This window comes from Neomonachus schauinslandi, chromosome 15 (genome assembly GCF_002201575.2).
Source record: "Neomonachus schauinslandi chromosome 15, ASM220157v2, whole genome shotgun sequence".
Taxonomy (NCBI): domain Eukaryota; kingdom Metazoa; phylum Chordata; class Mammalia; order Carnivora; family Phocidae; genus Neomonachus; species Neomonachus schauinslandi.
This window is the reverse complement of record NC_058417.1, coordinates 59,021,944-59,046,789: the sequence shown is the minus strand read 5'-3', so window position 1 is coordinate 59,046,789 and position 24,846 is coordinate 59,021,944. Positions and strand designations below refer to the sequence as shown.

Sequence of the window (24,846 nt, the reverse complement as noted above, 5' to 3'; positions counted from 1 at the left end):
GGGGAGACGGGCGGGGGGGGGGGGGGGGGGGGGGGGGGGGGCGGGGGGGGCAGCAAGCAGGCCTGACCCATCCAGCTTCATGCCTGAGCCAGGACTGCCCCTGCCCTGGGGCGGTTGGCTACCTCCTCAGGGACGGCTCTGCCGGAGCCCGAAACCCCCGAGACCCCACAGCCGGCTTCCTTCAGGGGCCCTGCTCCCACTGCAAGTCTCATGGGGAGCACGGCCCCCCTCAGGGCCTAGGCTCTTCCTCCTCCCCGAGCCTCACTTTCTCCCCCACCCCCACCCCGGCGGCAGCGGATTGGGAGGGTGGACTCAGGCGAGGCCCACGGAATCCCTAAGAGGGCCGGTCCCTCACGTTGTGGGGTCAGGGTCCCAACGCTGCCCCTCCCCACTGGCCGCTGCCTTCCAGAAGGAAACCACGCAAGCAGAGGATGGGCCTAGATATCATCAGCTATCAGGATGGGGCTGACAGGAAGTCAGGACCTGAGGGTCTGCTTCCAGAGACACAGGGCAGGAGAGCATGTGTGGAGGAGGAATTGCTCTGCGGCTAGAGAACCAAAGGCATGGGCCTTTGCTTCATGAGGGAGACGCAGCCATGGCCTCGGGAAGCGGAGAGGAACAGGGACATCCAGGGACCAACCTCACTCCACTCCAGGATCCTGGTGCTTGGAGCCTAGGCAATAGGAGGAGAGCAGGGCCAGGCGCCGGGACTGGGTCCAAGGGCACAGGAGGGGGGCCTAAGGCTGTGTGACCCCAAGGAGGCTGCAGGGAATGGAGCAGTTCCAGGTACTCAAGAGGACAGAAGAGGCCCAAGTGTGAGCCAGGGACCCGGGTACACGTGGCCGACCTCCAGCTCCCAGTGCTGGGGACACTGCAGGCCCACGGCGTGCACCACCTGTGTGCGCTTTCCGAGGCACGGGCCTTCTGCTGTCCCTTCGGCCTGTCCTCAGGCCTGGCCCGGGGGGTCCCCGCCACGCGGCATCCCCCCCTGTGCTGCACGCCACCCTGTACCGGCCGGGCCCCAGGTGGTCGGCTCCGAGACGCTGGGCACGTGGCGTGCGTGTCACCCGTGTGTCTCGTGTGTGAGATGCTGGTGCCAGGCCCCCCTTCCCCTGTCTGTGCTCTCTGGGGCAGCATTCCCATCCAGTGTGGACCCTCCTGGGGCTCCACAGACCCCGGCCCTACCTGCTGGGCCAACGCACAAGGGAGAGCCACTCTGACCTTGCATCTTACAGCTGCTTCCTAATAACATCTTTTTTGTTTTGTTTTTTACAAAAGAAACACACTCCTAGTTCTAAGAACTTGGCAACTAGAGAAGAGCTTGGAAACTGAAAGTCTCCTCCCACGCCCTAGTTCAGAAACACCGTGGTGGCCGCTTTGGAAGGGCTGCCCCTGAGTGTCGGCCCACGTGTACGGCATGTGGCCCAGGCCCTGGGTCCTTGGCCTGTGCTTGGACACACATGTCAGGGCTGCTGGGCGGCTGGGGGTCTGGGGGTGCTGGTGAGCACGGCCAGCAGACAGAGGGTGCTTGACAGCTGGGGAAGGGCCCGAGACGTGCTGTGGGTCAATCATTAACCTGGGCGCCCCCAGGGGGCCCATTACGAAATGGTCCCGGCAGGAGATGACATTTTCAGGGGCAAATGTCCAGAGTGCCAGTGGAGGGGCAGGCCCAGGCCCTGCGGTGCATCTGGAAAGCATGTGTCCCAGGGGCCTCCTGTGCCAGGACCCCAAGCCACAGCTGCTGCCCTTGAGCACCTTCCCCAGGGAGGACCTCTGGCCTGCTAGGCTCTGGAACGAGAGCCAGGGCGTGGGGTTTCTGGGTCCTGCAGGCTGGAGGCACAGCCGCTTGGCTTATACTCGGGGAGCCTAGGCTTCCCACCCCTTCCTGCCCTTCGTGCTGTGACAGGCCCTTCTCTTGCTGTTCTTCAGTAGAGTTCACGGCATGTCCAGCAGCCGACAGCCTCGGACACCTGGACAGGAGCCCCGTGGGGACACGGGCAGCCTTTGCCATCGAAGGGATGAAGATGGAAGCGCAGGCAAAGGCCAAGCCCACCAGACCCTCCAGGGCTCACCCTGCAAAAACTAAAGGCTGCCAGAGACCCCCCAAGATCCGTAACTACAATTTGAAGGACTGACTTCTTGAGCCTTCCTTCTCCCACGCCCTCCCGCTTCCCCTCCCCTCCCATGTTGGTGCTTGGGGCCTGCGCTTTCACCATGCATCAGGGGGGTGTGTGTGCAAGCACCCACGTGCACGAGGAGAGTGCGAGTGTGTGTGCATGTGCACAGCTGCAGAGCGGCTTCCCCGGGCTCTGACCGACCCAGGGCCATGAAAGCCCCTGCCTCCGGTGCTCTCGCTGGGCCCTGGAGTTACTGACCTGTCCTACGGTGCCCCAGTGACATGGGGAAGGAAGCCAGGAGGGCCCCCGGGGGCGGGGGTCACAGACAGCACGGCCTGATGAGGGTGTGGGGGCACGAGGAGCAGAATGCCCACCCACAAAGGAGGCGTTTCCCCACAGAGTGCCGCACGTGGGAGGGGACCTCCTGGAAGAAGGGAGAACCGGGGTTCTGGGTGAGCCAGCGGCCAGACCAGAGGCCTGCTCCCCTGCTCATGTCATGTCATGATGGGGTGGGGGTGGCACTTCCAGTGCTCGTTGGCCCCGTGAGACCAACCCAGCGGGTCAGTCTGGAGCCTTCCACGTCCGCCCCCCCCCCCCCCACCGCGTAGGACAGTAGTGGGGCATCCCCGACAGCTAGATGCCTGGGGTCCGGCACCTGATACCCTTGCTCCAAATACCACAAAACCACACCCACACTCCCCCACCCGAAAAACGTCTCATAAATTCTAACCACACAGCCATGACACTTGTGGATTTGCTCTACAGTGAACTTCATGCTCAAGATCACAATCTCCTGCCTCAGGAGGGTCAGCGTGGGAGAGGCCAGGGCGTGCGCTGCATCACTCGCCCAGAGCCCTCAGCCTGTTGCTCCCCGGTGCCACACCGAGCTGGCAGCGCCAGAACACTCCCTGCCCACGGCAGCTCAGAAATAGAGACAGCCTGTCCCCGCTCTAGGCAGAGCATGGTTGTGCCCTCAGGCAGCCTGGGCCCTCCCCACTGAGGCTTTCCCTTTCTGGACAGCCAGCTCTCACGGAACCGGGCAGACCTCTTCTCCGGGAGGACGGGAGAATGCTGGGGGAAGGCTGACCTACACACGTCATGTGGCCTTCATGGCTTCCGTTGGCCCTCAAGTCAAATGTGCACAGTGTCCTCTCCCTACCTGGCTCACAGGTGAGGGGCACGTGAGGATGCAACATCACGGGGAGAGACCACAAACAGTAGTGGTGGTGGTGCTGGTCATGCATGTGCCTGACGCAGGGCCAAGAGATCACAGACCAGGCCCCAGTGATTTGCAATGGCTCCTGCCCCATCCCGTGCACCCTTGAGCTCCATGTGACGGCACACGGGCCTGAGGGACATCCTTGCCACAGGCTAAGTACACAGCCTGGGCACGCTGTGCTTCCAGGAGCTGCCGAGGCAACGCTGGGCCGTTCCCACCGTGCCAGGAAGCAGCAGCCTGGAAGCAGCTTTGCCGAGGGGTGGCAGGGGTCTCGGTGCTTGGCTGTGTCTGACGTGTGCCCTTAGAAGGGACGCATGGCTGTGTGACTCCCTGAAGCTGAAAACCTGAGCGGAGATGCCTTGTCACTTTCCAAAGAGGCACTTCAGAGCCCGTGAGCGAGTCTCCGAGCCCTCCCTCTAGGGTGCAAACCCAGGCCCTCCATCATGGTTGGCCCAGCCTGGGATCAGCCCCCATCACCTGGGCCCCTGGCAGGCTGCAGTGAGCAGAGTCCCACTGACCAGCAAGAAATGAGCCTGGGATAACTTAAGTCACCAAAAGTTGGGAGCGTTACTCAGCATGGTCCAGTGACTCCTGGCCCAGGGTGCAAGGTATCTGAAAAATTCTTAAATTGGAAGAGAAAGAAAAACCCATGGGAAGGTTGTTCAGGACATTAATTCAGCTGGTGGGCCTTAGGGCACTCTCCCACCTCTTCCTGGCCTGCCCTTCCTTCCGCTGTCAGGAGTTAGAAGCCCCCAGAGACAGGATGCCAAGGGAAATATGGGAGCATCGGAGCATGGAGTGGCCACTGGGACCTAACGGGGCTGGTGAGCACTGTGGGGCATGCCGGAACATGTGGCCAAGTGAAGCTGTGGCGTCTGGTTTCACCGTGCCAGTCCCGTTCTGTGCTGTCCCTGAGCGTCCCTGGCCAGAGTCCTGCTCCACACAGTCCCTGAGCCCCTGAAAGCAAAGCCGGAGGGGTTGCCATGGAGCGCAGTGAGGAGTGCAGCGTTTGGTTTCAAGACAATGAGGCGGTGGAGAAGAAGCCGGGCACTGGCCGTCCTGGGGACCAACAGGGACTCTGCTGGCCTCACAAAGGACCTACTTGGGGGCCCATAAGGGGGCCTGGGTCCTGCAGGGCATGGCCGCTAGGGAGGGAGGGCGGCCTTCCTGGACTCTCAGCTGACCCCTAGACGGGGGTCTGTTTCGTTTTGGTCTGGAAGAAGTTCGGTAACCGTGTGAGCAGGGGAATGCACGGAGACGCAGGGCTGGAGCTCCAGCCGGGGCGTGTGCGCGCCCGTGGGTGCAAGTGGCCACGTGCGCGCGCGAGTGCCTCTGCCCAGGGGGGCGCCTTTGTTCGAACCACGCCAAGCGGTGTCCGGGCCTCGCTCCACCCGCGGGCTCCGGGAGCCGTGGAGCACGCGCGCGGGTCCGTAAGACTGGGGAGGCCGCGCCGCGCTGCGGTGACCGGCAGTGACCCCGCCCGGGGCGCCCTCGGCAGGGGTCAACGACCGCCGAGCAGCCCAGCCCATCACCCTATCGCCTAGCAACGCCCACTCGCGCGCCGCCATTGGGCCGGTGCGCACGCCCCCGGCCCCCGATTGGCCGCGGCGGCGGAGCGAGCCCCGCCCCTTACCCCCCCACCCCGGCCCGGCTCCGCGCGGCCAGACCGCGGGCCAGTCGGTCGGTGTTCCCGGGGGTCCGGCCGGTCCCCGGCGTGCCCCGAGAGTGGCGCCCAAGCACATTCCCGTCCAGCCTCACCCGCGCGGCGCGCACACGTGGTCCCGCGGCCCGAGGGTGTGGGGGGCGGCCCCGGGAGGGGGCGGGGGCGCGCCGGGGCTCAGTCCCCTGCGCGTGCGCGTGCGCCTCCGGCCGTTCCGCGCCACGGACCCTCGGGGGCGGGGCACAGGGGGCGGGGGTGCTGAGGCGCCCCTCCCGGCGCCCCCGGAGTGCTGGGTTCCCCAACCCTGCGCGCCCCCGCGCGGGGTCCCGGCGGCTCGGCGGCGCGCGGCATCACCCCACCGGCGGCGGCGCGCCGGGTCCCGGGGCGCAGCCCCGACGCTCATTGGCCTGGGCGGCGCAGCCAAGCTGTCAGCCCATGTGGCGTGTCCGCGCTGGGACGGCCGCGGTTAAATAGAGTCGGCGCCGGCCTAGAGGGAGCCAGAGAGACGGCAGCGGCCCGGCCTCCCCTCCGCCACCGCGCTCCATCCTCGCTCCCCGCCGCCCGCTCCGCCGCCCGCGCCCAGACCAGGTACGAGCGGCCCGGCGGGGCCCGGGGGCCCCTGGGGCCCTGGGGGGGGGACGGCCCGGCCCCGGGGCGCCGCCGGTCCGCACCCTCCGGTCTCGGGGCGCCCCGCGGGGAGGGGTCGGCCCGTCGGGCCGCGGGCTCCGAGGCCCCCGGTCTGGGTGTGCGGGGCGCCGGCATCCCGGCGCTGGAGGGCCGGCGGCGCTGCGCCCGGGCCCGGCGGGGCAGGTGGGCGATAGCGAGGGGCGGACGCCGGGCACGCCGCGAACAGCCATTTTGGTCGCGGGCTGGGCCACGCGGGCGCACCGCCCGGCCCCTCCGCCCGCGGCATCCCCCAGCCCCGGTGCCGGAGGGCCGCGGCCGGGCGGCGAGGGTGGTGTGGGGGGGAACCGGCTCCCGTCTCCCGTCACGTGGGCGCCGCGCGGAGCCCCGAAGCTCTGGAGGGCGGGCGGCGGGGCGAGGCCGGCGCCGCGGGGTCTCCAGCCCCTGCCCGGGCCGCGCCGGACTCGGCGTGAATAGCAAGTAGGGGAGAACAGCGGGCGCTCTCTGGAGGCAGCAAACGCCCCCGAGCCGATGCCTCGTGGGCCTCCAAAGGGCTCTTTATTCAGCGCTGGGGGTGGGGCTCCCTCCCGGCGGGGACTCAGGCGTGCCGGGCCACGCGAGGGAGACGCTGCTCTCTGCCGCGCGCCCTCGCTCGGAGAGACCGGGAGACCCGGGACGGCCGGGGGGTGGCGTGACCACCGCTCCTTAGCGCCACGAGACCCTGCGGCCTCGGCGGAACTTGCCAGGCCAGCCCTGGCCTTGCCCCCTCGGGGCTACCCAAGAGCGCCCTTCCTCTGTGGCCGGGGCTCTCTCTGCAGGGGGGCCCCGGGGGACCTGGGTCTGGGTGGTCAAACAGCCTGAGGCCTCCCCGGCACAGGTGTGCTGGGGCGGTCAGACGGGCTGGGTGGATCCGCCGCGGGGTAGGGGCCTCTTTTCCCCGGAGCCCTGCAGGGACTCCTCCCCCCATGTCCCTTCCAAACCCTGGCAGCTCATGGGCTGCCCTGAGAGTGCCTGGGCCCCTGTCCCCAGCATGGAGAACAAGCTGGGATGCAGGGTGCAGGGCCCCACTGGTCAGTGTGGGCCGGTGTTCCCCCTACTCTCATATGTTTTTCGCTCAAACTTTGGCACCCTTTCTTTTTTGCTTGCTTGATTTCCTGGGTCAGCTCTTAACACTCTGATGGCCGAGCGGCCCTGTCCCAGGAAGGGTTCCGCTCTTCTGGGATGGCCCTGCCTGCTACCTCTCCCAGGACCCCAGCAGCAGGTTGCAGAGCCCACCGACTGTTGGGGGGCAGACACAGGGTAGCAGGGCCATGGTGTAGTCACCCAGGCCGGGGCCCCACATGTGACAAGTAAGGGCTGGCTGGACCAGCATGGACCCCCACCCCATACGCCCTCGGCTTCTGTCCCAGCCAGCAGAGCGCGCAGGAGCTAACCAACTGCTCTCAAACCCATAGGTGGTGCTGTGGGGTCAGGAAGCCAGGGGAGAGGGTGGGAGGCTGCCTCCTGGTGGTGTGGCTGCCAGAGCTGACCAGCGTCAGGCTCCCACGCTGCCCTCCCTGCAGAGAGCAGCCATGGAGGAGGTGGTGATTGCTGGCATGTCCGGGAAGTTGCCCGAGTCGGACAATATGCAGGAGTTCTGGGCCAATCTCATCGGCGGCGTAGACATGGTGACAGACGACGACAGAAGGTGGAAGGCAGGTGAGTGGGCGGCCCTCGCGCTCCCCTCCCACACAAGGGGACCCTCTCCTGTTCTTGCTCTGGATGCGGCCTCCCGGCTGCCCAGGGCAGACCAGCTCCAGCCTGAGCCCCAGTCCCAATGGCAGAGCCACTGGTCACCAAGGCGAGGCTGGGGACTGGGGGCCCACGGGAGGCTGAGGGCCAACCCTGAGCATGCATCTGCCCGTTTTATAGCCGAGCTGGGTGATCTGCTGGGGGACCAGATCCAGCATGAGGCCAGGTGGGCAGGCACCCTGTCCCTCCGAGCCCAGCCAGCTACCGCCACATAAGATGCCAGGCTCTCTCGGGAAGCTGGTTTGACTTCCTCCCGCCCAGTAGGTTGTTCTGCAGAGCAGCTCTACCTGATCTACGGGATGTGAGTCAGCGTGGCGGAGTCTGGCCGGCCTCAGCAGCCAGGCAGTTTAGGACAGGCAGAGGGTCTCCAGCTAGGGCAGTGGTGGACAGGAGGAGGGCACTGTCCCCACTGGGCTCTGCTCCGAGGCCGCCTCCCACACGGCTGCCCAGTGGGGCCCCTTCTCAGAAAGCGGGGTGATGTCGCCCAAGTGGCACCCCAGACCTAGCACCACCAAGCCCCTGCCCAGTCTCCCCGGGAGCTCATGGCTCCCTGTCACAGCAGGGCCTTTGCCGTCGGTCACTCAGGGCCCACAGCCTTCCACCTGTCTACGTCTGCAGGACTCTACGGCCTGCCCAGGCGGTCTGGCAAGCTAAAGGACCTATCCAGGTTCGACGCCTCTTTCTTCGGGGTCCACCCAAAGCAGGCTCACACTATGGACCCCCAGCTGCGCTTGCTGCTGGAGGTCACCTACGAGGCCATCTTGGACGGAGGTGGGTCCTCATGAGGCTGCTGGCCAACGATGGCCACCTCGGGGCTCGGGGCCCGTCCCTGAGGTTCCCACCTCCCCAGAAATTATGACAGCATTGCTTCTTCTCACTTTTAAAAGCAGAAGTCTGAAAACACAAAACTTACCAAGGAGGCAGCGCAAGGTGCTGTGGCTCTCCTGGGTCCTGGTGTAGGGCCCATGGGCTTGGGGAGGTGTGGGAGGCGTGGGCCTGGGAGCAGGTTGAGGTTTCACAACTACACACACGGTGTCCCTGGCATGTCCTGATGCCCCAATTTCCTCCCTCCCCAAAGTACAGCTGGGTTTGGGGCAAGGGTGGAGTGCCAGGCAGAGCAGGAGGTGGGGTCTGGCCCCCAGGACTCGTGCTCTCCACTCTCCCCTCCTCTGGGCTGTGTCTGGTCTTGTACAAGTGCCTCGAGACAGCTGTCCCTTGTCACGGGGCACAGACCTGTCCCTACCGCCCCAGGGGCCTAAACGTCTTGCCTGGTGGGAGAGGAGGCCGGCCACGTGGGCGCGGCGCCTCCGCAGGTGGGTGGGGGGAGCCCGGGCCTGAGGGGGAGCCTGGGAGCCGGCCAGTTGTACCGCAGGCAGGCGGGCAGGCAGCCTGGCCTTCTAGCTTGCTTGCTGCTCAGCGAGCCAGGCCTGGGGCCCGCACGGGACACTGCTGCAGGCACACAGTGCCCTGGAGGGAAGGGCCAGCAGAGACCTTGGACGCCGTTCTCCGGAGACTGGCCAGGGTCCCTCCCTCCTTTCCCAGCCTGGACACTCAGCCTTTGCTCCCTGTGTTTCCTTATCTTAGCCTGTCCTAGGGTAGGCTGCCCTTGGTGCTTGGGTGCTCATTGGTCACTGGGGCTTGCCAGACCCTACTGGTGACACCAGGGGCCAGGGGAGTATCCTGGGGACAATGCTGCCTTCTGTCCTCACCTCCAGCTTTCTCTGGCCTCTGCCTGGCCCAGAGCCTGGAGCCCCACCTGTCTCCTGGGCCCTCGGTTCCTTGTGACCCAGTTATCTGTCCTCAGCCCTACCTGGGTTGGTTGCCCTGCTCGGACCCCTCCAGAGCCAGGCTAAGAGGGAGGATTTAGCCCTAGAGCTGGGCAGCAGGCTCAGCTGCCATGTCTTACTGTTGCTTCACGCAGGCATCAACCCAGCGTCACTCCGAGGGACACACACCGGTGTCTGGGTGGGCGTGAGCGGCTCCGAGGCCTCAGAGGCCCTCAGCCGAGACCCTGAGACCCTCTTGGGCTACAGCATGGTGGGCTGCCAGCGCGCCATGATGGCCAACCGTCTCTCGTTCTTCTTTGATTTTAAAGGTGGGTACCCACCCAGCCCCGCTGGGCCTCTGGTTCCCCCAGGAAGGCTGGCCAGGGCAAGGCGTCCGTGCCATGGGCTCCCAGTGGAGGGCACCCTGCTGGAGCCGCCGGGCCCCCCATTGTGCTCTTGCCCACAGGGCCCAGCATCGCCCTGGATACAGCCTGCTCCTCCAGCCTGATGGCTCTGCAGAACGCCTACGAGGCCGTGCGCAGCGGGGAGTGCCCCAGCGCCATCGTGGGGGGCATCAACGTCCTGCTCAAGCCCAACACCTCCGTGCAGTTCATGAAGCTGGGCATGCTCAGTCCTGAGGGCACCTGCAAGTCATTCGACGAGTCTGGTGAGTGAGCGGTGGGCGGGAAGGGCAGGGGCGGCCCCAGAGCTCTTGGCCCGGGGGCCTGGAGCAGCAGAGCCCCTGGGCCTGAGGTGCCCTCCGCACACAGGGAACGGTTACTGTCGCTCGGAGGCCGTGGTGGTCATCCTGCTGACCAAGAGGTCCCTGGCCCGGCGCGTGTATGCCACCATCCTGAACGCCGGCACCAACACCGACGGCTACAAGGAGCAAGGTGGGTGCCGGCCGGGGGCTGGAGGGGCCCGGGCCTGGCCACGGCAGGTGGTCCTTGGTCGGGGGCTGAGGCCTGGCTCGTCCCACAGGTGTGACCTTCCCCTCCGGGGAGGCCCAGGAGCAGCTCATCCGCTCCCTGTATGAGCCGGCTGGGCTGGCCCCAGAGTCTCTGGAGTATATCGAAGCCCACGGCACGGGGACCATGGTGAGTGCCCCGCCCACGCCCCACACCCCAGGCCTGAGAGGCACCTGGGCGGGATCCTGATCCTCCTCTTGTCCTCCACAGGTGGGCGACCCCCAGGAGCTGAATGGCATCGACCGAGCCCTTTGCACCACCCGCCGGGACCCCTTGCTGATTGGGTCCACAAAGTCGAACATGGGGCACCCGGAGCCCGCCTCGGGGCTCGCAGCCATGGCCAAGGTAGGTGGGTGGGTCCGGAGCTGTCCTGCCTGCCACGCAAGGGGGGGTTCCCACAGACTGTGCCGAGGGGTGCCAGCCACTGAGGCCCGGACAGCAGGGCACAAGCCTGTGACCAGTCTCTACCCTTGCTCCGTGTGGGCCAGGGGAGGGCGCAGGGGCTGCCCACCTGTCCTACAGTCTTCCTGACCAGCTGGGGGGGCTGGGTGGCCTGTGGGGAGACCACGCACTGGTAGCTTCTGGGTGTGGCGGGGGCTCCCTGGTGCTCTAGGCTCCTTGGGGCTGTGACACTGTAACCTGCTTACCGTTCCTGCAAGAACTGGGACCTGGGAGGAGCTCTGGCTGAGGGGGCCTCTGTGTCCAGGTCCACAGCCCGTCCGTCTGGGGGGCGCCCTGGGGCCCCAGGTGAAGGCATGGGGCCCAGAGACCGGAAGGGTCCCTGGGTCCCTGCGCTGTGTTGGGTGGGCCCGACCCCAGGCAGCAGGGCAGGGAGTCCGAGGCCAGCTGCCCCACCAACTGTGAGCCCCCTGTAGGTGCTGCTGTCCCTGGAACACGGGCTCTGGGCCCCCAACCTGCACTTCCACAGCCCGAACACTGAGATCCCCGCACTCCGGGAGGGGCGGCTGCAGGTGGTGGACCGGCCCCTGCCCGTCCGTGGAGGCAATGTGGCTATCAACTCCTTTGGCTTCGGCGGCTCCAACGTGCACGTCGTCCTCAGGCCCAATCTGCGGCGACCCTCGCCGGCCACCCCGTACGTCACCCTGCCCCGTCTGCTGCGGGCCAGCGGGCGCACCCTGGAGGCCGTGCACTGCCTGCTGGAGCAGGGCCACCAGCACAGCCAGGACCTGGCCTTCGTGAGCATGCTCAATGACATCGCGGCCATCCCCCCCACCGCCATGCCCTTCCGGGGCTACGCGGTGCTGGGGGGTGAGGAGGGCGGCCTGGAGGTGCAGGAGGCCCAGCAGCCGCCTGCTGGCCAGCGTCCACTCTGGTTCATCTGCTCTGGTGAGAGGCCGGCCGTGCGGGCCCTCCCGGGAGGGTGAGCGGGAGGCTGGCCCCCGCGGCCACCACGCCTGACAGCTCTCCTCGGGACAGGGATGGGTGCGCAGTGGCATGGAATGGGGTCGAGCCTCATGCGCCTGCACAGCTTCCGAGATTCCATCCTGCGCTCCGACGAGGCCGTGAAGCCCTTGGGCCTGCAGGTGTCTGAGCTGCTCCTGAGCACAGACGAGGCCTGCTTTGACGACCTCGTCCACTCCTTCGTGAGCCTCACCGCCATCCAGGTGCGTCCTTGGGCTCCGGGGCCCAGTGGGCAGGACGGGGCTGGTGGCCGGGCGGGCGTGACTCCTCATGCCCCTCTCCCCCACCAGATCGCCCTCATAGACCTGCTGACCTCCATGGGCCTACGGCCCGATGGCATCATCGGGCACTCCCTGGGGGAGGTGGCCTGTGGCTACGCAGACGGCTGCCTTTCCCAGGAGGAGGCCGTCCTCACGGCCTATTGGAGAGGCCAGTGCATCAAGGAGGCCAGCATCCCACCGGGAGCCATGGCGGCCGTGGGTGGGTGTCCTCTGTGCTCCCCCGTCCCGCTCCCCCCGCCGGCCTCAGGGGCGTCCCTGGCCTTCCTCCTGTTCACACGGGGCAGACGCTGCGACCCACCCCAGCGCCCTGCAGCCGGCAGTAAATGCGTGGCCATCGTCACCACAGGCTGGGCTGAAGCCACGTGGGGACAAGAGTGCCCCCCGCCCACGCAAGAAGCCAGGGAGCTTTTGATAAAGTCAGTGTCGGGGTGACTCGCTGTGGTTCCCTTCCGTGGGCACCTTCTCGTGCCTCAGGCAGGCTGGGCTGGGAACAGGAGGGACACCTCAGAGAGCCACCACCCTGAGGGGCTGCAGGGGAGGGGCCGAGGCCCGTGGAGGCCTGTCGGGGGCCCAGGACCTGGCTCCCCACGTGTGGGACAACAGAGAAGGTGTCCTACCTCGAGATCAAACGCGGCAGGAGCGAAAGTGCCCCATAAAGGCCCCGCTCCGCGGCTGTCATTACTGCACCCCTGTCATTAGGGCCTGTCCCGGGCAGCGCCTTCCTCTCGGGTGGGGGCCCCGGCTCCCCGCAGCCCGCCCCCTGAGGCCATCCCTGCCCACAGGCTTGTCCTGGGAGGAGTGTAAACAACGCTGTCCCCCTGGCATTGTGCCCGCCTGCCACAACTCCGAAGACACAGTGACCATCTCAGGACCTCAGGTGGGCCCTGGGAGACGAGGCTCATCCCCAAGTCCCTTCCCCGTCCCTCGGGGGGAGCTCTGCGTGGGGAACCGGTTGCACTCGTCCAGCCCTTGACACCTCTGTCCTTAGGCCCAGGTGGTCACATTTATGGAGCAGCTGAGGCAGGAGGGCGTGTTTGCCAAGGAGGTGCAAACAGGCGGCATGGCCTTTCACTCCTACTTCATGGAGTCCATCGCCCCCACGCTGCTGCAGGCACTCAAGAAGGTGGGCTGGCCGCCCTACGGGGGCTCCCTGGAGGCAGGGCCTCCTGGAGGCAGGGCGGTGGGGGCGGAGGCCCGGCACGGCTGACGGTGTCACGTGCGCAGGTGATCCGGGAGCCAAGGCCCCGCTCGGCGCGCTGGCTCAGCACCTCCATCCCCGAGGCCCAGTGGCAAGGGAGCCTGGCCCGCACGTCCTCGGCGGAGTACAGCGTCAACAACCTCGTGAGCCCGGTGCTGTTCCAGGAGGCGCTGCGTCACGTGCCTGAGCACGCCGTGGTGCTGGAGATCGCCCCCCACGCCCTGCTGCAGGTGCGCACCAGCTGGGGCCAGGGGCGGGGAAGGCCGGCCGGTTCCAGGAGGGACGGTGGTCTTGGTGCGTCGGCCGAGAGAAGCCGAGGGTCTGGGCCTGCGGGCAGGTGGGAACCAGTGAGGAAGGCCAAGCCCCTCTGCCTCACCAGGGCGTCCTGAAGAGAGGCGTCAAGCCCAGCTGCACCATCATCCCCCTCATGAAGAAGGACCAGAGAGACAACCTGGAGTTCTTCCTCAGGAACGTGGGCAGGCTGCACCTGCTGGGGTGGGTCGGCTGCCCCTGCTGGGCCGCCGGGGAGGGGGCCGGGTTCCCGGTGGGGGGGGAGGGGGCGGTCCACCCGGAGCTTCTCCCCGACAGCAAAGCGTGGTAATAGGGCTGCTCGGTGGCCTTGAGGTTGTCCTCAGGGAGTAGGCTGGTGGGTGCTGGGCCGCCTCGAGCTTCCTTGCTATGGCCCCCACCCCACCCCGTCTTGGTGATCTCTGGGGTCTCGTGGGAGACGGTTGGCCGAGGGTATGACGGGGTAGACCCAGGCACGGCCACCAGCCCAGGCGTGCGCCTCACACCTTTCCCCCACCCCCCAGCATTGATGCCAACCCCAATGGCCTGTTTCCACCCATGGAGTTCCCGGTTCCCCGGGGGACTCCTCTCATCTCCCCCCACATCAAGTGGGACCACAGTCAGATCTGGGACGTGCCTGCCGCCGGGGACTTCCCCAGCGGCTCCAGCGGTTCGTCTGCTGCCACCATCTACAACATTGGTGAGTGGGGGCTGAGGGCAGTTGAGGGACGGGGCGAGGGTGCCTTCTCCCTCCCGGGTGCTGGCACTAAGGTCCAGCCCACACAGACACCAGCCCCGAGTCCCCCGACCACTACCTGGTGGACCACCGCATCGATGGCCGCGTCCTCTTCCCCGCCACCGGCTACCTGTGCCTGGTCTGGAAGACTCTGGCGCGTGCCTTGAGCCAGAACATGGAAGAGATGCCCGTGGTGTTTGAGGATGTGACGCTGCACCAGGCCACCATCTTGCCCAAGACCGGTGAGATGGGGTGGCCACCGGGGTCAGGGCAGGAGTGCTGACGGCTGACCCCAGCTGCTCATCTCCAACCTTGCTGTGCACAGGGACTGTGGCTCTGGAAGTGCGGCTTCTGGAGGCTTCCCGCGCCTTTGAGGTGTCTGAGAACGGCAACCTGATCGTGAGCGGTGAGCAGAGGGCGTCCGGCCAGGCCTCGGGCTCTCTGGTGGGGGTTGGCCTCTGAGTGGACCCTTGGTGGCCAGCTCCACTCTACGCCCCTCAGGCTCTTCTGCCCCCCCACAGGGAAGGTGTACCAGTGGGAGGAGCCTGACCCCAAGCTCTTCGACAGCCAGGAGGGCCCGGACCCCACGGACCCCGCGGCCGCATTCCACCTGTCCCAGGGGGACGTATACAAGGAGCTGCGGCTGCGTGGCTACGACTATGGCCCCTACTTCCAGGGCATTCTGGAGGCCAACCTGGGAGGTAGGGCGCCACATCCTCCCTTGACGCTCAGGGCACGAGCCTTGGGGCCGCCTCCCTTCAGGCCGCACGGGGCCTGGCCTGCTGCCCAGGATCTGGGTGCCACGTGACTCCGCCACCGCCCGAGTCCCGGGGACGGGGCTGTGCTGGGTGTGAGGGGTGTGTGGAGGGCAGGGTGCCGTGCGCGTGAGAGACCCGGCCCGGCCACGCCGACGGTCCCTCTGTCACAGGCTGCGTAGGCCGGCTGCTGTGGAGGGACAACTGGGTAACCTTCCTGGACACCTTGCTGCAGATGTCCATCCTGAGTACGGCCCAGCGCTCCCTGCGCCTGCCCACCCGCATCACCTCCATCCACGTCGACCCCGCCACTCACCGGCAGAGGGTGTACTCGCTCAAGGGCCAGGCCCAAGGTAGCCCCGAGTCCCGGGCCCCCCCACCTGCGCCGCCGGGCCGGCCGCGGCCCACGCTCACCGGCTCCTTCCCGCAGTGGCTGACGTGGTGGTGAGCAGCTGTCTGAACCACGTGGTGGCCGGCGGCACCCTCATCTCGGGCCCACACGCCTCCGTGGCCCCGAGAAGGCAGCAGGAGCAGCTCGCCCCGATCCTGGAGAAGTTCTGCTTCACTCCCTACGTGGAGGGGGGGCTCCTGGCTGGAAACGCAGCCCTACAGGACGAGCTGCAGCTGTGCAGGGGTGAGGCCCAGCCCCTGCCCTGTGCTCCAGCCTCCGTCGGATGCCTCTGGCAAAAGGGAGTTTCTCAGCTTCCCACACAGCCCTTCGCTGAGACCCGTTCCAGCTTGACAACCTCCTGCTTCACAGGAGCCGAAACTTGCCTCCTCGAGAGGCTCCTGGTCTTCAGGGATAGTCTTCAGGTCCTTCCTGCCTGTGTCCCCAGCCAGCCACTTGGGTGTGACGCACACCACGGGGACCTGGCCCGGCAAGCCCTGTGAGGGCTCGTACCCACGCTGATGGGTGGGGGATAACGGGCGGGGGGCTGGAGCGCCGCGGGGGACGTGAGGGCACTGAGCCCACGCTCCGTAGGGAGCCTACCCTCTGCGGAGCTCACGCCTCGACGACACCCACCCAGGGGGCTAGTTCCTAGTCCTGGAGGATCAGGCTGCCCACTTCGTCCCTCCTCTGTTTGCTTATCTAGGGGCAAGGCCAGGCAGTGGGCCCTGGGAGGACAGGGTCACCTGGGTCCTGGTTACTGATGGATGCCTGCTCTAAGCAGACCCCTGCTGTGTGGGGGTGCTTAGGGAACACTGGCCCGAGTGAGACCTCGCCTTAGTGCCCATCTCCCCCCTCCCCAGGGCTGGCACAAGCACTGCAGACCAAGGTGGCCCAGCAGGGGCTAAAGATGGTGGTCCCTGGGCTGGATGGGGCCCAGGTGCCCCGGGAGCCCCCACAGCAGGGCCTGCCTCAGTTGCTGGGAGCTGCCTGCCAACTCCAGCTCAATGGGAGCCTGCAGCTGGAGCTGGACCAGCTACTGGCCCAGCAGAGGCCCCTGCTGCATGACGACCCCCTGCTCCACGGCCTTCTCGATTCCCCGGCACTCAAGGCCTGCGTGGACACTGCCCTGGAGAACCTGAGCAGCCCCAGGATGCACATTGTAGAGGTGGGTGCGTGGACCCAGCTCCAGGCAGGCTCAGCCGTGAGAAATGCCAGGGCCCGTCAGAAGGTGTGCCGAGGCTGCCCTCGTGTCCTTGACCGTTCCGCCCTGCTTGAAGGTGGGCTCTGGGGGAGGACACTAGCTGGTGGTCTCAGCAGCGTGGGTGGGTGGGCCTTTCTGGCAGATGTCCGCCAGCTCGGATCAGGGTGCCTGCCCGGTGGGCAGCTGGTCCAGGAAGCTCTCCCCACCTGCAGGTGCTGGCTGGTGATGGCCGCCTGTATTCCCGCATTCCGGCGCTGCTCAACACCCAGCCCCTGCTCCAGCTGGACTACACAGCCACAGACCGCCACCCCCAGGCCCTGGAGGCTGTCCAGGCCAAGCTGCAGGAGTATGGCACGACCCAGGGCCAGTGGGACCCTGCAGACCCTGCCCCCAGCAGCCTGGGCATGGCTGACCTGCTGGCATGCAACTGTGCCGTGGCCACCCTCCGGGACCCAGCCACGGCCCTCGGCAACATGGTAGCCGCTCTCAAGGAGGGCGGCTTCCTGCTGCTGCACACGCTGCTCAGAGGACACCCGCTGGGAGAGACGGTTGCCTTCCTCACCTGCCCGGAGCCCCAGCGAGGCGGGCAGAGCCTCCTGAGCCAGGTGAAGGGGCGGGGGCGGGGCCGGGGCTGCAGCAGGGAGGCTGGCTGAGCACTGACCCCGCCCCGCCCACGCAGGACGAGTGGGAGGGTCTGTTTGCCGGGGCGTCCCTGCACCTGGTGGCCCTGAAGAGGTCCTTCTACGGCTCCGCGCTCTTCCTGTGCCGCCGCCAGCCGGCCCCGCAGGACAGCCCCGTCTTCCTGCCTGTGGAGGACACCAGCTTCCGATGGGTGGACTCCCTGAAGGTCAGTCTCTGCCGGGCCCCCCAGCACCATGCCCACGGGCCTGGGGACCCACCCACACGCCAGCCCTTCCCTCGTCCCGCAGAACGTTCTGGCCAACGACTCTTCCCGCCCCGTGTGGCTGACGGCCTTCAGCTGCACCACCTCGGGCGTCGTGGGCATGGTGAACTGTCTCCGCCGAGAGCCTGGCGGGCCCCGGATTCGGTGAGAGACAGCCACAGAGCTGCAGGCCCCCTCTCCCTCCCCCCTGCCCTCTCTCTCTCCCCCTCCTCCAGCCTCCCCTCACCTGTGTGTCTGCCCACAGATGCATCCTGGTGTCCAACCTCAGCAGCACCTCCCCCATCCCCAAGATGGACCCAAGCTCCTCAGAGTTGCAGAAGGTGTTACAGGGGGACCTCGTGATGAACGTCTACCGGGACGGGTCCTGGGGGGCCTTCCGCCATTTCCCCCTGGAGCATGGTGAGCCCCCGCAAGATGCCTCCCTGGCCCCCACCAGCTCCTTGCGTTATAGCCGGGTGGTCTGAGGGTGACAGGAGGCTGGGGGGCCCTGGCTAGGAAGCCCCTGTGGCAGCCGCACTTCCTGTCGCCTTCAGGCCTGCCAGAGGAGCAGACCGAGCACGCCTTCGTGAATGTCCTCACCCGGGGGGACCTCTCCTCCATCCGCTGGGTCTGCTCCCCTCTGCGTCACGCCCAGCCCACCGACCCCGGCGTCCACCTCTGCACCGTCAGCTACGCCTCCCTCAACTTCCGAGACATCATGCTGGCCACGGGCAAGCTCTCCCCTGACGCCATCCCAGGTATGGACTGCATCCTGCGGGCGTGGCCAGAGCAAACGCTCCAGGCCAGGGACTGGGAAGAGGAGGGCTCCTTGACCCACAGCCCTCAGGACCCTGGAGGCTCCTCAGGCCTGAGTTTGCGCACCGGGCGCCCCCACCCCCCACCCGGGGAGACGTAGGGCTCACCGCCACCATCTACCCCCAGGGAAATGGGCCTCCCGGGACTGTATGCTGGGCATGGAGTTCTCTGGCCGGGACGCCAGTGGCAAGCGTGTGATGGGGCTGGTGCCCGCTGAGGGCCTGGCCACTTCCGTCCTGCTGTCTGAGGACTTCCTATGGGAGGTGCCGTCTAGCTGGTGAGTTGGTGGGACCGTGAGCCCGGTACCCCACGCGGCCACGGCCGAGGCTCAGGCCCGAGCTGACCTCGTGTGCTGTGCCCGCAGGACCCTGGAGGAGGCAGCTTCCGTGCCCGTGGTATACTCTACCGCCTACTACTCGCTGGTGGTGCGGGGGCGCATGCAGCGCGGGGAGACGGTGCTCATCCACTCGGGCTCGGGCGGCGTGGGCCAGGCCGCCATCGCCATCGCCCTGAGCCTGGGCTGCCGCGTCTTCACCACCGTGGGTCAGTCCACCAGCCCTCCCGCGAGCCCGGCGCTGCCCCCGCCCCTACCCCACGGCCTGGCTCAGCAGCATGCGCCTCTCCCTACCAGGGTCCGCCGAGAAGCGGTCGTACCTCCAGGCCAGGTTCCCTCAGCTCGGCGACACCAGCTTTGCCAACTCCCGGGACACGTCCTTCGAACAACACGTGCTGTGGCACACAGGCGGGAAGGGTGAGCGCAGCTCGCGGGCCCCCAGCGGCGGCCCTGGCACGCCCACCAGTCGCTGTCCACCCGTGCTGCCACCGTCCTCCTCGGGCCCAGGCGGGGACAAGGTCTGGGCCGGGGCCAGTTTCATGACGGAGAGGACCTCTCTTTCCCCGACCCCCCCCAAGGTGTCGACCTGGTTCTGAACTCTCTGGCGGAGGAGAAGCTGCAGGCCAGTGTGCGCTGCCTGGCCCAGCACGGCCGGTTCCTGGAGATCGGCAAATTCGACCTTTCCAACAACCACCAGCTGGGTGAGGCGGGCAGCAGGCGGGCGGGTGAGGTCCGCAGGGTCAGCTGGGGGCCGTGAGTGCTGAGCCCTCCCCCCGCCCACCCAGGCATGGCCATCTTCCTGAAGAACGTGACCTTCCACGGGATCCTGCTAGACGCGCTCATGGATGACCGGGGCAGCGACTGGCGGGAGGTGGCGGCGCTGCTGCGGGCGGGCATCCGGGACGGTGTGGTGCGGCCCCTCAAGTGCACCACGTTCCCCAAGCACCGCGTGGAGGACGCGTTCCGTTTCATGGCCCAAGGGAAGCACATCGGCAAAGTGGTCGTGCAGGTGAGCGTGGGGCCCCCGGCGCCCCCGGCTCCCCCGGCTCCAGCTCCCCAGGGCAGTGCCTGAGCTGGGGGTGCTGCTTGGGCTGCAGGTGCTCAAGGAGGAGCGGGAGATGGTGCCACAGGTGACCAGGCCCACACTGATGACAGCTGTATCCAAGACCTTCTGCCCAGCCCACAAGAGCTACGTCATCACTGGGGGCCTAGGCGGGTTTGGCCTCGAGCTGGCCCAGTGGCTTGTGCTGCGAGGGGCCCAGAAACTCGTGCTGACCTCTCGCTCTGGGATCCGCACAGGTGAGCAGTCCCGAGGGCCAGGACGGGGTGGGGGGTGGTCGGCTCAGTGCTCGTGAGCTCTCTGGTCCAGAAGCCCGGTTGGCCCAACCACGCTGCCCTGTGTCCCGTAGGCTACCAGGCCAAGCAAGTCCGTGAGTGGAGGCGCCAGGGCGTGCAGGTCCTGGTGTCCACCAGCGACGCCAGCTCGCCAGATGGGGCCCGGAGCCTCATGGCAGAGGCCGCGCAGCTGGGGCCTGTGGGTGGCGTCTTCAACCTGGCCATGGTGAGTGCAACTCTGAAGGGTCCAGAGCAGGCCCCCCAGGGAAGCGCCCTCCCAGGCTGAGCCCTCCAGAGCCGTGAGGTCAGGGCAGGTGCTGAGAACCCCTCACCCTCAGGTCCTGAGAGATGCCATGCTGGAGAATCAAAGCCCTGAGTTCTTCCAGGATGTTAACAAGCCCAAGTATGACGGTACCGTGAACTTGGACAGGTGAGGTGTACGATCCCCCAACCCTGTCCCCATCCCCCAACACAGCCTGGCTCTGACCTGGTGCATGCTGGGAGCAGCCGCCTCTCTTGACGTGTGTGTACCCTGGCGCAGAGTTCCCGCTGCCACGCAGGGACTGAGCAGCAGGCCTCTGCTGGGCACGCTGGCCGGGGTGGGGGCGGGGACTGGGCCAGCCAGCAGGGTGTGACTCGAGCACCCACAGGGTGACCCGGGCGGCGTGCCCCGAGCTGGACTACTTTGTGGTCTTCTCCTCCGTGAGCTGCGGGCGCGGCAACGCCGGCCAGACCAACTACGGCTTCGCCAACTCCTCGATGGAGCGCGTATGTGAGAAGCGCCGGCACGACGGCCTGCCAGGTGGGCCAGCTCGCTCCTCGCCCGGCAGCCCCCACTTGCCGCCGCCCCGCTGCGTGCCCCCGCTCACCCCCGGCTCGCCGGCCCTGTATTCCTGTAGGCCTCGCGGTGCAGTGGGGCGCCATCGGAGATGTGGGCATCATCCTGGAGACAATGGGCTCCAACGAAATGGTCATTGGTGGGACGCTGCCTCAGCGTATCACCTCCTGCTTGGAGGTGCTGGACTTCTTTCTGAACCAGCCCCACGCCGTCTTGAGCAGCTTTGTGCTGGCTGAGAAGAAGACCACCGCCCAGGGTGATGGCAGTGCCCAGCTGGACCTCATGAAGGCGGTGGCCCACGTCCTGGGTGAGGGAGCCCGCCGTCCCCGCACTGTAGACCCTCAGCTCCCGCTAACTGCCGTTTCCCTGGCGGGAAGAGGCCGTGCTCTTTTGCTCCGGGAGGGGACAGGCTCCAGTGGTCGGCTCAGAGCTGAGGGCGGGAGGGGGGCGCGGTCACATGCCATAACCACGGTGATGGTGGTTTGGGAAGGGGACTAGCCGCCAAGGTGTCCGTGCTTACCCAGGGCCCCGCCCCACCTCCCTCCCAAATTGCCAACGAGTACCTGTCCCCAGGCATTCGAGACTTGGCCACCATCAACCTGGACAGCACACTGGCAGACCTGGGCCTGGACTCGCTCATGGGCGTGGAGGTGCGCCAGATACTGGAGCGCGGGTACGACCTGCTGCTGTCCACGCGGGACATCGGGCAGCTCACGTTCCGCAAGTTGCAGGAGTTTTCCTCGAAGGCAGGCACGGCTAACGGTGCGTGGCTGTGAGGGAAGTTGGAGAAAGGGGAAGGTCCCTGGGCCACCTTGGCCCCAGCTCTTCCTCCGTCCCCGGAGCAGCAGGCTTGTGAGCAGCCTAAGCGGCCCCCCCAACCCCCCAGCTCAGGGCTTGTCCATCGGGACCCTTCCTGTGAGCCCTGAGTGGGGCCTTGGGCCCCCACCCATTTCCCGCCCTGGCCACCAGCAGCCCGCGTCAGGGGTGGGTGTGTGCGCCCGTGCCCGTCGTCGTGTTTGTGCGTGGGGCATCTTGTGTGGCCCTGGCCCTCCGGCATCTGCCCCCTCCTTACAGAGCTGGCCGTCCCCACGGCCAAGGACAGCAGCAGAACCGGTCAGCAGGCCCAGCTGAACCTGAGCACCCTGCTGGTGAACCCCGAGGGCCCGACCTTGACACGGCTCAACTTGGTGCAGAGCTCTGAGCGACCCCTGTTCCTGGTGCACCCCATCGAAGGCTCCACCATCGTGTTCCACAGCCTGGCCTCCAAGCTCAGCATCCCCACCTACGGCTTGCAGTGTACCCGAGGTGTGACCCGTCCTGCGAGGCGGTCCCCACCCCCCAATAAGGCAGGGTGGTGTGCGTGTCCCACCCAGGGTCCCCTCCTGCCTGCCGCTGAGCCTCCTTCTGCCCCACAGCTGCACCCCTGGACAGCATCCAGAGTCTGGCCGCCTACTACGTGGAGTGCATCCGGCAGGTGCAGCCCGAGGGGCCCTACCGCATCGCCGGCTACTCGTTCGGGGCCTGTGTGGCCTTCGAGATGTGCTCCCAGCTGCAGGCTGCGCAGCAGAGCCCGGCCCCCTCACACCACAGCCTCTTCTTGTTTGACGGCTCACACTCCTACGTGCTGGCCTACACGCAGGTGAGGGCCGCCGCGGGGGCGTCGGTGGGCTCCCAGCCGCAGCCCCAGGGTCGCAGTCCAGGGCCCGGCTGCAGCAGCCCCTTCTCCCCCACAGAGCTACCGCGCCAAGATGACCCCGGGCTGCGAGGCGGAGGCCGAGGCCGAGGCCATGTGCTTCTTCACGCAGCAGTTCATCGACGTGGAACACGACAAGGTGGGGCCGGGGGGCGCCCTGCAGCCCGAGCGGAGCGCGCGCGCGCGCAGCCCGGTCCAGACCCCGCGGGGCTTTGCGCCGGGCACGCGCCGCTCAGAGCCCCGTTCTGCACCCCGGCCCGCAGGTGCTGGAGGCGCTGCTGCCCCTCAGGGACCTGGGGGAGCGCGCGGCGGCCGCCGTGGACCTGATCGAGCGCAGCCACGCGGGCCTGGACCGCCGCCAGCTGACCTTCGCCGCGCGCTCCTTCTACCACAAGCTGCGCGCGGCCGAGCAGTACACGCCGCGGGCGACCTACCACGGCAACGTGACGCTGCTGCGCGCCAAGACCGGCAGCGTGTACGGCGAGGGCCTGGGCGCTGACTACAACCTGTCCCAGGTGTGCGACGGCAAGGTGTCGGTACACGTGATCGAGGGGGACCACCGCACGCTGCTGGAGGGCAGCGGCCTGGAGTCCATCCTCAGCATCATCCACAGCTCCCTGGCCGAGCCGCGCGTCAGCGTGCGGGAAGGCTAGGCGCCCCCCGCGGCCCCGGGGTGGGGGTGGGCGTCCTGCCGGTGGGAGCCCCGCCCCCGCGCCCTGTGCGCCGCCGCCGACTCGGAGACCTGCCCCGGTCTGTGAAGGGTCGGCCGGGCGGGCCCGGTGCGCCGCGTGGGTCTGCGCCTCGGTCCTCCATTCGATCCTCCTATTTATTGCGTCGCTGGGGAGACGCCAGGGCCTCGTCCACCCTGTGAAGGCCGGCGGCGCGGGAGCCCCAGCCCTGGGGCCCCCATGATGCAGGGGCCTGTGGAAAGGAGCAGTCCAGGGCGCCGGGGCACCATTCTGTGTTCGTCTGTATTCGTTTTTCAAGAAACATGATTCATATTGCTGCTTGAATTCTGGAGTTTACTGTAACTGTCCGTGTCCAGAACCACGTCTGGACTGTGTTCCAGCAGCGCTGCCCGTAAAGACCAGGAAGTGTCCGCCAACCTGGGGGAGGCCCCCCACCCGCCTCCCCACAGCTAAACCCCACCTGAGCTCTGGCCTCCAGTCACCCTTTCTTCCCTCCTCCGACAGGGAGGGCCCCCCTCTGCTCCCCGCGGCGCTCAGCCCCGGGGACAGCGCCTGGCTCCCGGAGGGCCGCGGTGGCTGCTCTGCTAGAGAAGCAGCCGGTAGGACAGGCATCCCGCCGGGCGCTTCAACAGAGCGGCCAGGGCAAGCGTGGGGTCCCCCGCACTGCTTCCTGCCTGGATTCCTTACTCCTCCGGGAAACCTTGGGATTGTTCTCCTCCCTTGACGAGGCCTACCCACACCATCGAGAGTAACCTTGACCTGGAGTCAGGTGGTCATAGGTGTGAATCTCATCAACAAAATACCTTCACAGCAACACCTACGCTACTGTTTGCATAACTAGCCGAGTTGAACAAGAGACTGACCATCACACTGGTTTAGGCAAAGGTGGATCAGAGCAAGTCAGAGGGGCAGGGAGGTTCCCTGGGCATCTGAACCCTGAGAGCCAAGGGGTGAGGTGGACACCAGTGGTGCAGGGGGCGGTGTGAGTTCTGAGCCAGCTGGTGGGAATGAGCAGGGAAAGCTGGACCCTGCAGCCAGAGATCCAGGGGCCGGGGGGATCAGGCCCGCCAGTAGCCTTCTAAAAGGATGTGCTGAACACAGAAACAGACCAGGGGCGCCTCCATATTCCTCAGAAAGTTCAGCATAGAATTACCATGAGCCAATAATTCCACTCCTAGGTATATACCCCCAAAGAACTACACACGGGGCTCACACACAGCACTGCTCGTAATGACCAGGAGGTGTCCACCAATGGACGGATGTACAGATGCGGTCCGTTCCTGCCTGGAATACTCAGCAGTGGAAAGGGCTGTCGTTCTGGCACATGCTGCATGGGGTGCCAACAGTGAAAAAGATCTCAGAGCAAAAAATACACTCGGGATAGAAAGGGTTACTTCATAAGAGTCAACTGGTTGAAAGGATGTAACAATCCTGAACTTTCATGCCCCATGATGGTTCCAAATCACAGGAAACAAAGGTTATAGATCTGAAGAGAGAAACTGACAAATCTGCAATGGAAGCTGGAGATTTCAAAAGCCCTCTCTCCTGCACTGGCAGAACCCAGAGCCCGGAAGCCAGGAGGGAGCACCAGACGGACCATAACAACCATCCCGTCTGCCCACATTGACTTAGAACACTCCACCCGACAGCAGCATAACACATTCTTTCCAAATTCACATGGAACATTTACCAAGGTAGCACACACTCTGGGTCATAAAACCAGCGTCATTAAGTTAAAAAGAAATTCAACTTCTAGAAAATATTTTCTCCGACCACAATTGAATAAAATTAGAATCAATAACAAAAAAGGTCTCTAGAATATCCTCACGTGTGGAAATCAG

At 66.5% G+C, this 24,846-nt stretch overlaps 2 protein-coding genes across 3 annotated transcripts in view; both read left to right on the top strand.

Annotated features, from left to right (window-relative positions):
- CCDC57 (coiled-coil domain containing 57) overlaps positions 1-2,790 on the top strand; it is a 95,651-nt gene extending 92,861 nt beyond the window's left edge. For both annotated transcript variants that reach the window (XM_044921522.1, XM_044921520.1), the window contains one exon: positions 1,930-2,790. In XM_044921522.1, coding sequence (XP_044777457.1) covers positions 1,930-2,086 — 157 coding nt within the window. In that variant the 3' untranslated portion in view covers positions 2,087-2,790. The remainder of the gene's footprint in view (positions 1-1,929) is intronic.
- Positions 2,791-5,544: 2,754 nt separating this feature from the next.
- Positions 5,545-23,315, top strand: FASN (fatty acid synthase). The gene is made up of 42 exons (XM_021680886.2): positions 5,545-5,584; positions 7,183-7,318; positions 8,030-8,182; positions 9,333-9,506; positions 9,644-9,844; positions 9,948-10,070; positions 10,159-10,274; positions 10,356-10,490; positions 11,021-11,492; positions 11,583-11,770; positions 11,858-12,047; positions 12,631-12,725; positions 12,837-12,971; positions 13,073-13,276; positions 13,426-13,541; positions 13,859-14,034; positions 14,121-14,312; positions 14,396-14,476; positions 14,592-14,771; positions 14,999-15,178; positions 15,256-15,459; positions 16,077-16,381; positions 16,630-17,022; positions 17,097-17,264; positions 17,347-17,465; positions 17,566-17,720; positions 17,855-18,058; positions 18,243-18,393; positions 18,481-18,659; positions 18,748-18,867; positions 19,029-19,151; positions 19,236-19,459; positions 19,548-19,749; positions 19,860-20,011; positions 20,124-20,215; positions 20,436-20,587; positions 20,685-20,930; positions 21,197-21,385; positions 21,698-21,928; positions 22,039-22,262; positions 22,357-22,455; positions 22,580-23,315. The coding sequence occupies exons 2-42, from the start codon at positions 7,192-7,194 to the stop codon at positions 22,967-22,969; spliced, it is 7,560 nt and encodes a 2,519-aa protein (XP_021536561.1). The 5' UTR covers positions 5,545-5,584; positions 7,183-7,191; the 3' UTR covers positions 22,970-23,315.
- Positions 23,316-24,846: the final 1,531 nt, after the last annotated feature.

What these genes read in the sequence shown, in the direction of transcription:
- FASN (XM_021680886.2), top strand. Translation starts at nt 7,192, where the DNA reads ATGGAGGAGGTGGTGATTGCTGGCATGTCCGGGAAGTTGCCCGAGTCG. An exon ending in TCTGGAGGCCAACCTGGGAG is followed by an intron (nt 14,772 to 14,998) that starts GTAGGGCGCCAC and finishes CCTCTGTCACAG; the next exon opens with GCTGCGTAGGCCGGCTGCTG. An exon ending in CCATTTCCCCCTGGAGCATG is followed by an intron (nt 17,721 to 17,854) that starts GTGAGCCCCCGC and finishes TGTCGCCTTCAG; the next exon opens with GCCTGCCAGAGGAGCAGACC.